This window comes from Mus musculus, chromosome 1 (assembly GCF_000001635.26).
Source record: "Mus musculus strain C57BL/6J chromosome 1, GRCm38.p6 C57BL/6J".
Classification (NCBI taxonomy): Eukaryota; Metazoa; Chordata; class Mammalia; order Rodentia; family Muridae; genus Mus; species Mus musculus.
The window spans coordinates 187,103,024-187,117,700 of record NC_000067.6 but is presented as its reverse complement, the minus strand read 5'-3'; the positions used below and the strand labels follow the sequence as shown (position 1 = coordinate 187,117,700).

Sequence of the window (14,677 nt, the reverse complement as noted above, 5' to 3'; positions counted from 1 at the left end):
ACAGAGAAACCCTATCTCAAAAAAAAAAAAAAAAAAAAAATTTTCTGACTGAGTTTTCAAAAACAAATTTACTCTGCAGTCCTGAAAGTTGCTAAGATTTTTGGTCTAAACTGGATAAAACGTTTTCTAAGTTCATCTCTGGTATTAAGCACCAAAATTCTAGTTTAAAATACTTCTCCCTCAAATGGATAAAATTTAATTTCATATGTAAATTTTAAAAATGTTCTTTAGATTTCAGGTATATACAATTCACCTTTCCGAGAACATCCTGACCCATGGGAACTGCGGTTGCAGAAGGCAAAGCCTTTGGGTCACCAGAAGTACACTGCAGAAAAGGGCAAGACCTCCCAAAGCCCTAGTAACTGGCTGGCATGCACCAGTGTCCACTCCTTCCCGCAGTCGGAGAGTCTGCCACCTATCAGCAGGAAGCGGTGCCAGGTACCAAGCAGCCCTGTGTGAATCTGTCATTGGTTTTCTATCCTCACTGTCCTCAACTCCAACTGTGGTGACATTTGTTAACGTCACCCAAGACACCCGTGCACTGTCCATTTTTGTAGCACCAGGGTAGTTAATGCTGTTGGTTGAACACTACTGGCTGCCTCCATGTACAAACTCTGTCTTGGCCCTTGGCCACCTCAGCCTCTTCAAAGCTCTAGATGTCTTTTCCAACATCCCATCATGGCCTGTTTCACTTATCACAGTGTCCCTAAGGTCAGTTAGATTATGTCAGAATGGTATTCCTTTTTAATTTATCATATATATGGGTATATATATACATATATATATACCCAACTGTTTACCCAATCATGACTCAAAAGATATGATCACTTTTATGTTAGCTACATTAAAAAGAACCTGCTGAGCACACTAGCAAGTTTTTGACTATACACTAGGAAGTGAAACAGCATACAAGTATCTTCTCCCATCCCGTGGGAGGCCTTTTTACTCTTGCCATGGTTTTATGATTAACAATGCTTTGTTTTTTAGAGTAGTTTTTTTTTCTTCTCATAAAGATAACTTTAATTAAGGAACATGCCATTTTGAAGTGGTTGCCAGGGAAGTTGGCAGGTAGTTCCCTAGTATTGGACATTATACTGAGTATGGGTTTAGAACATGTATTGTTGCTGAGATGCTGGACTGTTTCATAAGAATTTTTATGGTACAAGGGCTATAATCTATCATTGCTAGAGATGTGTTTGTGTGCTATCCAGATGACTTGACATAACCTATCCTCAAATGATACCCATGGTTTATGTGCTATTGTAAATGGGACTTGCCTTTGAATCATTTCAAAAGTGCCCGTTTGAGAACTGGAGACACTCCAGAGATTCACAGCACAGACATGGAAGCCTGATTATATCTGGAGAGTGATGCTTGGGTAGAAGAAGTCCTTCCTGAGCTGCAGGGTAGATTTGAAAAGAGGAAATAATATTTGTCACAGTCTCCAGAAGAGACAACTTTGTGAACCCTTCAGTATTTCAACTGCAGAAGGCAGCTGCCACAGATGGTATCAACCTGCAGCTGGACTGAGTCTGCCATTGAAACCTCTGTGTATTGGCTCTCTGTGCACGTAAAGGCTTACACCAAACTACATTAGTTCTGTTAGGAGTGTACTTAGGGTCCATGGGCTGTTGCTTCCACTGAAGGCTTGAGTGATCTGGAAGGATAAGACAGCAAGGAGATCCTCTTGGTTGGTCCCTTCATCCACATGGCTAATTGTTTGCTGGGTCATTGTCCTTCCTCAGTGTCCACTCCACAAAGCTGCCATACTGTATGCCCGCTGGTTTCCCTCAAATGGGAGCCATCCTAGAGAAAGAGGGAGTAAGCTCTCAAAACCGAAGCTAGAATTGATATCCCATGGTGTTTACCCTGCTCTATTTATTTAAGATGAGTTGGCCTGTTTCTGTCAAGGATAAGAGCACTCAACAATGAATACCAAGCAGGACCTGTTGGGGCCATCCTAGAAGCTACCTTTGCCTGTGTGACACTGACCTGCATCCCATGGTCTTACTTCCCGCACTGCTTATCTGTGGTGCATCTCGCTGTCCTTTGTGTCCTCGGTTGCCTTTGCTTACGTCTTTCCTTCTCTTATACCACAGCTAAAGAAATGCGATTAACTGATATTTGTACAGCATTCTAGGGAGAATTATAAAACATTGCTATGGATATATTTTCTCTTTTCTTGCTTTTCTGTCATCTAATTTCTAGTCATTTTCTTTTCCTCCTTTCCCATACCACACAGTCCCTCTTTTTCAGCACTAGCCCCCATTCTAGTCTTCCTTACCTCCTTTCCTCTTCCCTCTTTCTGTAGTATTCCTGCTTTCTTCTTTTTCTGCTGGCCTTGTTTCCTTACTTCTGTCCCTCTTCCTCTCTTTTTCATTCACAGCAGGACTGTTTTGCTGACACTGCCAGAGCCACATTTCCTGTATTCAGTGACAAAAGGGTCTATACACTGAGGACACTCAAGGCTGCCACATGCCAGTGTTCGAACACAGAATTTGGAATTTAAAAGATGATTTCTTGACACCTTAACTCTACTTAGTTAAAAAAAAAACTTCACTATTAAACTTTAATACACACTTTTAAAAAAAATACAGGATAACTAACTATTCAATAATACTGATTGTAGAACAGAAATATATCTGATTTCATAACCAAGACCTGGATGGAGGCAAGGCAAATTAAACACTGTGAAGTTATAGCCGAGACTACTAGAAGGACCAGTAGGATCAGATTGAGACTCAGAGGGACACACATTCCAAGGATGGTTGTTAGAAGTGATGACAATTTGAAGTTATTTCCGTGTGTAGTAACTGTGTCACTTGAGGAATGAGTGGGACAGGATATGCCTGAGGTCTTAAAGGTGGCCAAATGCCAGGCTTACTAATGAAGGCAGTGTGACATTAACCTCAAAGGCAGAAAGCCGATTGAGACTGAAGACAGGGAGACTGTCATGGTGGCAAGAAGCTCTCAGATCAAGCACCCAGAAGGGGAGCATAGTTTCCTTCTTTGTTACTTATACAAGGTTCCTCTGAATTCTAGTGAATTCCAGACGAATAGTAAGGGAGATTGAGATAGGTAGATTGTGTGTGTGTGTGTGTGTGTGTGTGTGTGTTTGCATCACAACAGAGGTTTAAGGCTTCTGTTGAAGAAACCATTATACCACATGGAGACAGAACTCGTCATAATCTCAACTTCTAAACTTGTATTTCTTTGATGTTTCTATCATCCAAAAGCACTTTAAATTCTCTCTTTAAAACAAAGACTTCCTGCTGCTCTTGAGCTGTGTCCTGTTTTTATTGCCACAGTGAGTATTACACTATACACACTAAAGGGAACCCCAAGTTACAGTTCTTATTCCGCATTACACACAGTGAAAGCAGGCCCGCCCACAGAGTGACTGGCACCTGTTATACACCAAATACCAATTATTTAAACCATTGAACTCCTCAGAGAACAAAAGAGTCCAATTTAAGACTTTTGGTTTCCTCATAGCAGATTGGAATCACGATAGTATATCTTTAAAAAGCAAACTTCCAATATAAATCCATTAACTACTTTCAAATATAGCAATCCTCCTGTCCAGCTGTGGAAAGTACTAGATGCTACTGATCTGCCATTTGTGTTATTTACGGTCCATGACTTTTATGGTAACTGGTTCCTATTATTGGTTTCTATTAATGTAAAACATAAGTGAACGTAAATGAGGCGTGAATCATTCCTTTTTATTAGCCCAGAGTCTTCACTCGCTGCTCGCAGACGCTCCAGCTGTGTCTTCTTAGTAACAACCCATCTAAAAGAGACATTTTTAAGAATAAGGAATGAGATAAGAAATCTTTGTCCATTTTGTACTATTCCTCTCCAACGCAGTGGTTTAAGAAAAAAAGCAAACAGTGTGTCGAAAACGACACAGCAAATACCTTTGGCTGGTCTATGCTGATTGTGATGCTGTCTGGTGGCCCAGTGGGCTCCAAGTGTGCTGGCTGTGCAGGGACTCACCACAGGCTCCTCTGTGGACTTTCTCTTCTCAGTTGTAGCCCTGAAAGACTGTGCTCTTCGTACCAGAGACCCCGAGCCTCAGAATTCAGATAAAATAAGGATGTGCAGTGTGGCATCCATGCTTAGGAAACCAACAAGTAAACACAAGAGTTGGCGCCCACATGTTGAAGTTAGACCCTGGTCCTTCCTCCCAGCCCCATGCTCCCAGAAATAAGACTCAGAGTCAAAATAGATTTACAAATACCTATAGCTAGGCTCATCTCTGACTAGATATAACTTAAACTATCCCATCTATTCTAGCCTACATTCTGCTACGTGGCTGGTTGGTTATCTGTGCTCAGGTACCATGGGTCTGTCTTCTCACATCTTCCTAGTGAATCTCCCCATGTCCTTTCCCAGAATTTTTTTTCTCTCCCTGATATCCCACTTTCTACTTTCCACCTAAGCCATAAGCCATAGGCTTTTTACTGGACAGGTGACATATCTGTGCAATACACAAGATGTTCTCTCTGCACTCATCTAAAGGCTTTTATTTAATGTATGAGGACTTTTAGGAAATTAATGCTCATAATCTTTTCATGATTTTGCTATCTTAAAAAAATACACACTTTAATTGTGTTGGAGACAATAGGCCTGTAATGTTACAGTGTAAAGCAACCTGGGACTGTGGGTTTGCTAACCCATACATGAAAACCTTCATGACATGCTGGGGAAGTCTGCCAAGTCTTAAAGAGTTTTAAGACAATCACTTTCATGAGAGAGAACAATTCTAGAAGATGAGTGATTTTTTGTTTGTTTGTTTGTTGTGTTTCTTTCAAGGCACGTTTTCTCTGTATAGCCTTGGCTGTCCTGGAACTTGCTCTGTAGACCAGGCTGACTTTGAACCCAGATATTTGCTGGGATTAAAGGTGTGTGTCCCCAATACCCTTTTTTATTTGCTTGTTTTAGTTCTGAGAAAAATGGTGTTTTAAAAATAGTAAATAAGGTTATTATATTTTGTAGAAGTTCAACACCACAGTTGTCAATGTATATGAGACTCCTCCATAGTGAGACATTTGTCCTCCTGTCTTTTAAGGGACCCTTCCGAGACATCAATGAAGTCTTGGAACAGCGTTATAAGCCTTTGGAGCCTACCCTGAGGGTGGCAGAACCCATCAACCACCTTCGTCTGGCCAGAGAGGCATTCAAGCAAGAGGAACGCATGCGCAACGTGCAAGACAAGATGTAAGTGCTTAGCTGAGCCATGTTTCAAATTTTCCAATATTTCCCGTTACTCAGTATCGTAGACAATATTTTTTTCTTGTGTGGAAAAGTAAAACTCATTCTCTGCTTATTTAGAGGCGATCATTTTACAGTACACAGTGTTGTGAGTGGATGCAATAATGATTTTTGTGTGCCCCGGTACAGGGGAACGCCAGGGCCAAGGGGGGGGAGTGGGTGGGTAGGGGAGTGGGGGTGGGTGGGTAAGGGGGACTTTTGGTATAGCATTGGAAATGTAAATGAGCTAAATACCTAATTAAAAAAAAAAAAAAAAAAAAGAATATATGCACACCACTCCCAGGGCAAACACAAATCCACAGACCATTCCCCTCAGAGAGGAATACCAGTGGCACTCTCAGAGGATAATGACAACTGTGCTTGTCTGAAGATAAAATATTTGTGTTCCATGAACACACATTTTGTTGTGATGCTTTCAAAATAACATACAATAAAACAAACATCTTTTGTGGACTAGTTATGCTTGAATGCAACAGTGCAAAATGGTTTTTTTAAATCAGGTCCAATGAAAGAGGTTAGTCCATAACTGAGCGGAATGAAGGCAAGCATGGAGGCTTAGTGAATCCAACAGCAGAGTTAGTGTTAAATTGTTTAATGGCATTAGTGGCTTGGGTCCTAGCACATAATATCTTTCTCTTCCATGTTTCTCCCTCTTATGGTACTTTGTCCTCAACAGAGTCCCATGTAACTTATAGTGGACCATTGTAAATCTACAACAGCCTTATTATTGTTAGTGTTAGTGTTATTATCCTAGACTCTCTGTGGTCATTATTGAAGTGTATCGCACAGTATTTTAGTGTTTTGTGTACTAAATGACTATGGTAATAATACAGGTGATTTTAATTATAATGTAAAAATTTAGTATGACATAAATTACTAGTATAAACTCCTACATAATAGCATACTATACCATAGCATGCCATAGACAATAACTACTAACCACTGTACGGCACATGGCAGTGACTTACACAATAGCAATTACCAATGCATTAAAATGTGTTTACAAAGAAACAAGAATGGCATTTCTCCTGAACACTGGGTTTTCCATCATTTTGTCAGTCAAGCAAGATACACATGGCTTTTTGGGGTAAAAAGTTTGCAACAAATCTTCCAAAGTAAAAGTGTTTACAAACTCGGATAAAGATAAAGTGATCACACATCCTACGGAATTGTCTAGGTCTATTTTAGAGCCACCATTTGTCATGAAATAAAAAAGCCCAACCCTACAGCATGTTTAGCAGATTCTTTCAGTATCTGATCAAGTTAGCCCAATGTATCAAAAGTAAGGAAAAAAAATACCTTGGCCAATTAGTTTTAAAGAAAGTATATAGATTTACCTCAGAGATTACATATGATGGTGCTGGTCAAACTGAAGCAAAAATATTTAGCTTAGTCATAAATATGTAAGGAGGTATGTCCTAAAATTTGCTTTTATTTTGACGTAGAGCCTTCTTGCTGTATAGCCCAGGCTAGCCCTAACCTTGGCGCATCCTTCCTTGTCCTCGTCTGTGCCAGTTTCAGGTGTACCACTATGCCCAGTTCAGAATTACTTCTCTATTTTCAACAATGCAAAGCATGTGAAAGGGAAGAGTCACTACCAAAATGACTGACGCCGTGGGCTATCCTGTTGATGCACACACAGAAGGCAGCGCGTTTCAAAGCACCTTGATGCCTTCTTTTAGAATTTTCTTGATTGACCTTGAAAGATAAAACATCAATGTTATCCCCAAAGGAAGGTAGTTGGAGATGCTGCCCCGAGCACCTGTAAGTTACGTGTGTCCCTGTGGACTGTGAAAGGACCCTTTGTGCTGAAGCCTTAGCACACTGAAAGGGCTTTCTGAGATTAGCAAGCCGCTCAGAAGCAAGGTAGGTTGACATTGCGAAGAACTCACTGCGAAGTTCAGACCACGTATATGCTTTTAGCAGCATGTCTAAGCAATTGCTTCCAGCAGTTAGCCCATGGCTCACTCCACTCTTAGGAGGCATAAAATACTGATGTTTTGTAGCATCTTCAGAAATACTTGCATTTTTATATGGTGGATAATCCAAAATTTTATTGTGTGTAAAAATGTTAGAACAAGGCTTTTCCCCTCTGCTTATAATTATAAAAAGCACTTTATACTTACCATAGAGATGTATTTCTTAAATGTGAACAACCTTCTTCCTATGTTAACAAATTATCATAAGAAGTCAAAGGCCATCCAAATGCTGACACCATTGCATACACTAGCAAGATTTTATTGAAAGGACCCAGATGTAGCTGTCTCTTGTGAGACTATGCCGGGGCCTAGCAAACACAGAAGTGGATGCTCACAGTCAGCTAGTGGATGGATCACAGGGCTCCCAATGGAGGAGTTAGAGAAAGTACCCAAGGAGCTAAAGGGATCTGCAACCCTATAGGTGGAACAACATTATGAACTAACCAGTACCCCGGAGCTCTTGACTCTAGCTGCATATGTATCAAAAGATGGCCTAGTCGGCCATCACTGGAAAGAGAGGCCCATTGGACACGCAAACTTTATATGCCCCAGTACAGGGGAACGCCAGGGCCAAAAAGGGGGAGTGGGTGGGTAGGGGAGTGGGGGTGGGTGGTGTGGGGGACTTTTGGTATAGCATTGGAAATGTAAACGAGCTAAATACCTAATAAAAAATGGAAAAAAAAAAGAAGTCAAAGGCAGGATGTTTGTTGCCAGTCAAAGGCTTGTTCAGTAGTTATCTATGTGTCAATCAGGAAAGGGAGACTTTCTTTCTGATTTGAAGGGTAGTGCAACAACACTTTGTGTATGGGTGTACTATAAGAGTAGCTTTGTTGTCATGTGATCATGGAGATGGCATTGCACTTTATTAGGAGGAGTTAGAATGATGTGACTTCAGATGTTGTCTCCCCCACTGTGCAGTCTGCTCGTAGGACTCCTCTCAAATCAGCCGTCAGCTCTTCTGCCTGGCCCTCATCAGCACTGTGTTCTCTGACTCTTAGGAAAGGGATCTAACCACACTGTGCCTCCATTTCTCTGTCTGTCATCGGGGTGTTTCCTTAAAGGGTTGTAATGAGAGCTAGGAATTTTGAAGAATCTAAATAAAAATAACCATTAATTATCTGGGCTGGAAAAGATTGCATAGTGGATGATAGTGTTTGCTGCATAAGCAGAGGAACAGAGTTCAGATCCCAGCACGTGACGAAAAGGTGGCCGTGTGCGTTTGTGACACTGCACTTTGAGGGACAGACAGGAGGATCACCGAGGTTCCTCTCTGGTAGTCTAGTCTCAGGTTCAAAGAAACAAGGCAGAGACAACATACACTATTGTCTTCTGGCATCCACAAAGATGCACATAGGTGCACACACCCGTGCATACAATCTCATAGATCACACACACACACACACACACACACACTGTGCATATGCTATAGGCATCATACTCCTGCACAACAGCTATCCAAGGAGGACGACAAAGTCACATTACAAACACAGGCTTGGCTTCAAACACACTCTACTCTATGGGCGTCAGAAATCTTCACCACCCATTATCCCTTTTAAGCTCAAGGAATTATTTGCCTCCAGATGTATAAGTATGTAGGTATAAAAATACCTGATAATAAATCAAAAAGGAAATTAATTTAAACCAATTTTAAGTACAGTTTGCTATATACTAAAGGTTAAAGCAAATTGGATTCAATAAAATGGATGTACTTCTTTCATATAAAGAATGTTTGAGTGTGCAGGAAACAGAGCATCTTCAGCATTTTGATTTCAAATCACCAATGCTAACATTATGGCTTTGCATAAGAACATAGTACAAAATGGCAAAAATATATTTTGAGCCATTCCAAAAACCATTGGGAATTTTGCCTTAATCCCAAGCTAAATTCATGAAACTTTTTAAAATGAAACTTGTCAGTAACACAAATTATAATTTTCAAAATCAATCATTTTAGCACAATGTTTAAAAGAGTTAAACATTTTAACTCAATGCAGAGATGCATAAATTTGATACCTACATTTTCTTTCTTCCTGTTTTTTTTGTAAGAATAGAATTTATTTAGGGCATGGGGAGGGGCATTAAGAGAGGAGTAGAGGCAGAGAAAGGCAGAGAGAAGGAGAGAGTAGATAAATAGAGGCCGGCCATGACCATGTGGAGGGGAAAGGAAAAGGGAGAGTCGGAGTGCGCGGGGCAAGAGAGAGGCAAGCAAGCAAGAGGGTAAGCGCCGCTGAGAAATTCTTGTACACAAACCATACAAGCATTTGTTTTCCAGAGCCCAGAGTCATAAGCCTGGGGAAGGAACTGGTAGTGATGAAGGTGATGCAGATGGGAGCCCAGGCAGGGGAGTGGGGAGAGCAATCAGAATATGTTTGTGTACATGTGTGCCATTGTTAACAAAATTAATTTTAAACAGCTTGGAAGGAAGTCAAAAGGTCTTTGTTTTCCTTAATTAAATCATTGTGACAGTTTAAGAGTGAAAAACTTCATCATGACAGAAAACATGTTGTAACTCCTAACAGAACAGTCTCAAAACCAGAGCTGAGGTGTCTCAGGCAGTTTGTCAGCATAGAGGCATTGACTGAGGTGGACAGGCCCACCTTAAGTATAGGTGGTACCACTCCATGGACGGGATACCAAGATGAATATAGGAGAGACCTTAAGTATAGGGAACACCATTCCATAGACAGGGTACCAAGATGAACATAGAAGGAGAGAGGCAGTTGAACAGCAGCTTTCATCTCTTGTTTCCAGACTGCCCATGCAAAGTGACCAGCTGCCTCACATGTCTGCTGCCTCGATATCCCCACCATGATGAACTGTATCTCAGAACTATGACCACCCCCACCACCCCCAAGCCTTCCTTCTAATAGCTGTTCCTGCCAAGGTATTTTTTTGTCACAAAGACAGGACAAGCCTGGATACCAATACTGATGCATCTGTGAAGAAATACTGTGTTCAGTGAAACTGTTTTGGGAAGTATTACAGTAGTATTGTTGGAAGGTATGGGCTCAGCTGAAGGCAGACATTACTCTTGCATGAATATAATCTCTGAGTTGTTTCTGAGAGACTTCAGCTACCACATCTATGCCAGTGATTTCTACAAGTCCCAGTCTTGCTTCTGCATCCCAGAATTACGTATTCAGCTCCATCTTCATTTGCACTTCCACCAGACATCTAAGACTTAGTGCCTGACACTCCTCACCCTCACCGCTGTGTCCTTGATCTGAGAGCGAACCATGACCCACGTACCTGCAGCAGGTGGGTGCTCACCCTTGTCCCTCTCCATAACCTGCCAGTGCCGCAGCTCTCTGCATTCCATCAGGCAAGGCACTTCCAAATCCAATCCCCTTGCTTCTTTTTCTTCTGTCTACTTTGAATCTTAATGTAAGAATTTGTAAATTCTTATTTTAATCGTGACCATACAATACCACATGTCTTACCCACTTAGTTTTGCTAATTAAAGCCAATCATGCTATTTTATTTGCTCCCAAGATGTTCTATGGCTTTTTTTAAATGAAAAATATTTTTTATAGACTGTGTTTTGATCATGTTTTCCCTTCCCCAAATCTTCTTAGGCTTTCCCATAAAAGCAAGTAAATGAAAATTGAAATAAAAACCCATAAGACAAAAATGCCACACAAAGCCAAAATGATACAAGAAGTTCAGAAAATCTCACTGAGTTCCTTTTGTGTTGTCCAACTTCTCCTGGACATAGACTCGATGGGAGTGTGACGGATATACCCAATAAGACACTGTTGGAGAAAGCCAGCTTTCCCTTTGTCAGAGGGTGTCAGTTGCAGAGAGCTTCTTAGTTAGGGGTGGAGCCTGTATTCACTTCCACCTCTCAGTACTCAGACCCCATCTGGCTTGAACCTGTGCATGTTTTTCGAGTGCTGCCACAGTCTGTGAGCTCATATATGTGCCAGTCAGTCTTATTATGTCTAGAAGATACTGTTTCCCTGGAGTCATCCACTATGTCTGGCCTGTACAGTCTTTCTACATCTTCTGCATAGCTCCCTGAGCCTTGAAGACAGGGTTTTGAACATTCCAAAGTCTCTCACTTTCTACAGATTACCTACTCATAGGTCTTTGTGTTAATTCCCAAGTATTGAATCTCTGATATGGTTTAGTGAGGTACTGCCCTATGGATATAGCAGAATGTCATTAGGATGTTTTGTTGCTATGCTCATTTAACAAAAAATCATAGTTTTCCCCTAAGCCCATGACTTACAGTAAGTAGTCTTAAGTTCTTGGCTACTTTAGCAGTGTTGGGTATGGGTTCCATCTCACGGAATGGTGAGCCTTACATACAATTTTAAAAGTGATTGGTTGTTCCTATAACATTTGTACCACTATCGCACCCAATATTTCTTGCAGACAAGTTACTGATGTAGGTAACAGAATTTGTAGCTGAGTGACATTAATGGTTCCATTTCTACCGTGCAAAGAACCTTCCAGCACTGTAATTGCAATCAATAGGGATGACATTTTAGTTGGGTACCACCTTGACTTCTCTGTGTTTGATATCATAAAAAGGTGTTGTCTTTTGCAATACAATCTTACCATCAGGTTGAAGAGAGCAACCAATAACCCTGGCGATAGCCTGTAATGGTTGCTGGTTTCCATGGGGTCTACTTGACCAACAAGAAAATGCAACCCTTTCCTGGCAATGAAGGTTTTATTTGGTGGCATAATATGCCTAGTATGGGGCATTCTCTCCCCTATGATTTGGTGACTCAATTTAGACTTATATATGTATACATTTTAGGAAGCTTCGACAACAGTAGATTTCTATTTGTTTTTCAAATGACCTTTAGATGTCTCTCCCATATTCCACCTTTTACCTTTCTTTCCTATCCATCTCCCTATTTAATCCTCCTATTCTAACTTGTTCTTTGTCTCTCTGTAATAATATCTTCTATTTTTCCTTCCTTGGGAGATCCCCTCTCTCCAGTTGTCCTTACTAGGTATCTAGCTTCTATGTTATTCAGATAGTAGAACAAAATACAGAAAACTTATCACATATAAGAGAAAACGTGGAATATTTATGGGGGGGGAGGTCTTGATTACCTGACTCAGGATTTATTTTTTTCTGGCTCAGTCCATTTACCTGCAAGTTTCATAATTTCATTTTTCTTTTTACCATTCCATTTTCTTTTTAATTTTCATAGTACTTCTCATATAACTTGGTGCTATGATTTTTTTTTTCTGAAGGCAACCACCCCTCAGGAATATGTTGCACATATACACTTGTTCAGGAATTGTTGACATGTGAGCAATGTCATTATGGGCTTAGAGCTGCCTTGATTTCTTTCTTTCTTTCTTTTTTTTTATTAGGAGAATGTTTTATTTTTGTTCTTTTTCCAATTTTTTTATTAGGTATTTTCTTCATTTACATTTCAAATATAAAAGTCCCCTATACCTCCCCCTCCCCTGCCGCCCCCCACTCCTACTTCTTGGCCCTGGTGTGCCTCTGTTCTGGGGCATATAAAGTTTGCAAGACAAAGGGGCCTCTCTTCCCAATGATGGCCTTCTAGGCCATCTTCTGCTATATATGCAGCTAGAGACATGAGCTTCCACTGTATAAAAGTACCACATTTTCATTATCCATTCATTAGCTGATGGACATTTATGTTGTTTCCAATTGCTAGCTATTGCAAATAGGGAGCAGCAATGAACATGGGTGTTCTTTGGGTATATGTGCCATAGTGGTATAGCTGGGTCTTGAGGTAGGTGTTCCTAACTTCCTGAAGAACTGCCACACTGAATTTCAAAGTGGTTACAGAAGTTTCTACTCCCACCAGCGTCCCTACATCCTTGCCTGCATCCCCACATCCTTGCCTGCATCCCCACATCCTTGCCTGCATCCCCACATCCTTGCCTGCGTCCTCACATCCTTGCCTGCATGTGCTGTCACTTATTTTATTGATCCAGACTACTCTGGCTGGGCAAAACTAAATCTCAAAGTATTTTTATTTGTATTTCCCTGGTGACTAAGGGTGTTGAACAGTTTCTCAAGTGATTCTCACCATTTCCATTTCTTGTTTTGAGAACTCTCTGAAGAGTTATATTCAAATTTTGATGGGGATTCCATTGATTATAGATGCCTTTGGTAAAATGGTCACTTCATATTCCCAGTACTCCCAATCCATGAGCACAGGAGACCATCCATGCTCTGTCATCTTCGATTTCTGTCTTGTGCATCTTAGTATTTCTATTATGTAAGTCTTTCACATCCTTGATTAGAGTTATATCAAGAGTCAACCGTCAAGCACATGAGCCTGTTAGAGATATTTCAGACCCAAACCAAGATTCTCCTTGGAGCCTCCACAGGGAAGGCAGCTTTCCAGGCCTCCATTTCAGTTCAGTAGCACTCACTGCAGACTTCTGACCTTCATCTCATTTAAGTCACCAAATATACAGTAATTTGTAGTAGTATTAAAATATATAAAATCTTTCGGTAAAGTTGTTCAAATCAAGGGAAGGTCCAGATTAGGTGTTGAGATTAACTCTAAGCCTGAACTAAACTTGAGAGATCCTTTGGTGATAAGGACAAGACTGCTTCATAGCTTTGGGGTAAGAGCATGGAGGATTGAAGCCTGTGGAAGCAAGCAGGCTTTTCCTCGGAAGAGACTGTCACCATTTAGGCACGTTATAGACAAGCCATGGTTTAAATGAATGCAGAGTCTTATTTTAGACTCTGCATTCTGGCCAAGAGAGATGGCTCAGCTCTTAAAGGGAAGGCTGGCAACTGAAAAGACAGTGTGTACACCACCAATGCAGTAGCTGTTTCTAGTTGTTTATATATTCTATATACTAACCTGGGTCAGAGGAATAATTGGGAAAATTCAACTTGTTAGTTTTCAATAATTATTCAGAGAGGTAGGTGAAATGGGAACTGTCCTATAAATATTTTCTAGCAAAGTAAACCAGCAATCTGACTCCTGAGTTCCCCCAGCATGCCTGTGAAACATATGGGAAAGACCATGCAAAACCCGTGACTTTATCTGTTTGCACATCCTGCAAGCTTGCAGCTTGGCTTAGATGGGGCTCCTGGTGAACGTTGTGATGCTCGCTTCTGGACATTCTCTCATGTTTCTAAAGCCCAGCATCTCTTCATAGGCACTGTGTGGGCAAAGTGCTATAGGAAGGGTTAAAAACTACACTAAAATAGCAGCACTTTAAAAAGACATTAAAATATGCTATCTATGCTGGGATGTATCATTAAAGAATATGGGAGAGGAAAGAAACAATGCATTGCATAACTTACTTGTGTGAGTTAAAAAATAACAAAACAAACCAAAACAAAAAAAAAACAAGAAACACCTTGCACCTTTATAATTTCCACCTTTCTGAACTGTTATTATATATTATGATAATAGGGATTATCATATATTTGTATGTTTCCTTTACAATTTAAC

General features: G+C 40.6%; 1 protein-coding gene across 4 annotated transcripts in view; it reads left to right on the top strand.

Annotated features, from left to right (window-relative positions):
* The window catches only part of Spata17 (spermatogenesis associated 17), a 205,898-nt gene that overhangs the window by 97,811 nt on the left and 93,410 nt on the right, over positions 1–14,677 (top strand). For all 4 annotated transcript variants that reach the window (XM_006497207.3, XM_030243223.1, NM_028848.3 and 1 more), the window contains 2 exons: positions 232–438; positions 5,075–5,223. In XM_006497207.3, coding sequence (XP_006497270.1) covers positions 232–438; positions 5,075–5,223 — 356 coding nt within the window. The remainder of the gene's footprint in view (positions 1–231; positions 439–5,074; positions 5,224–14,677) is intronic.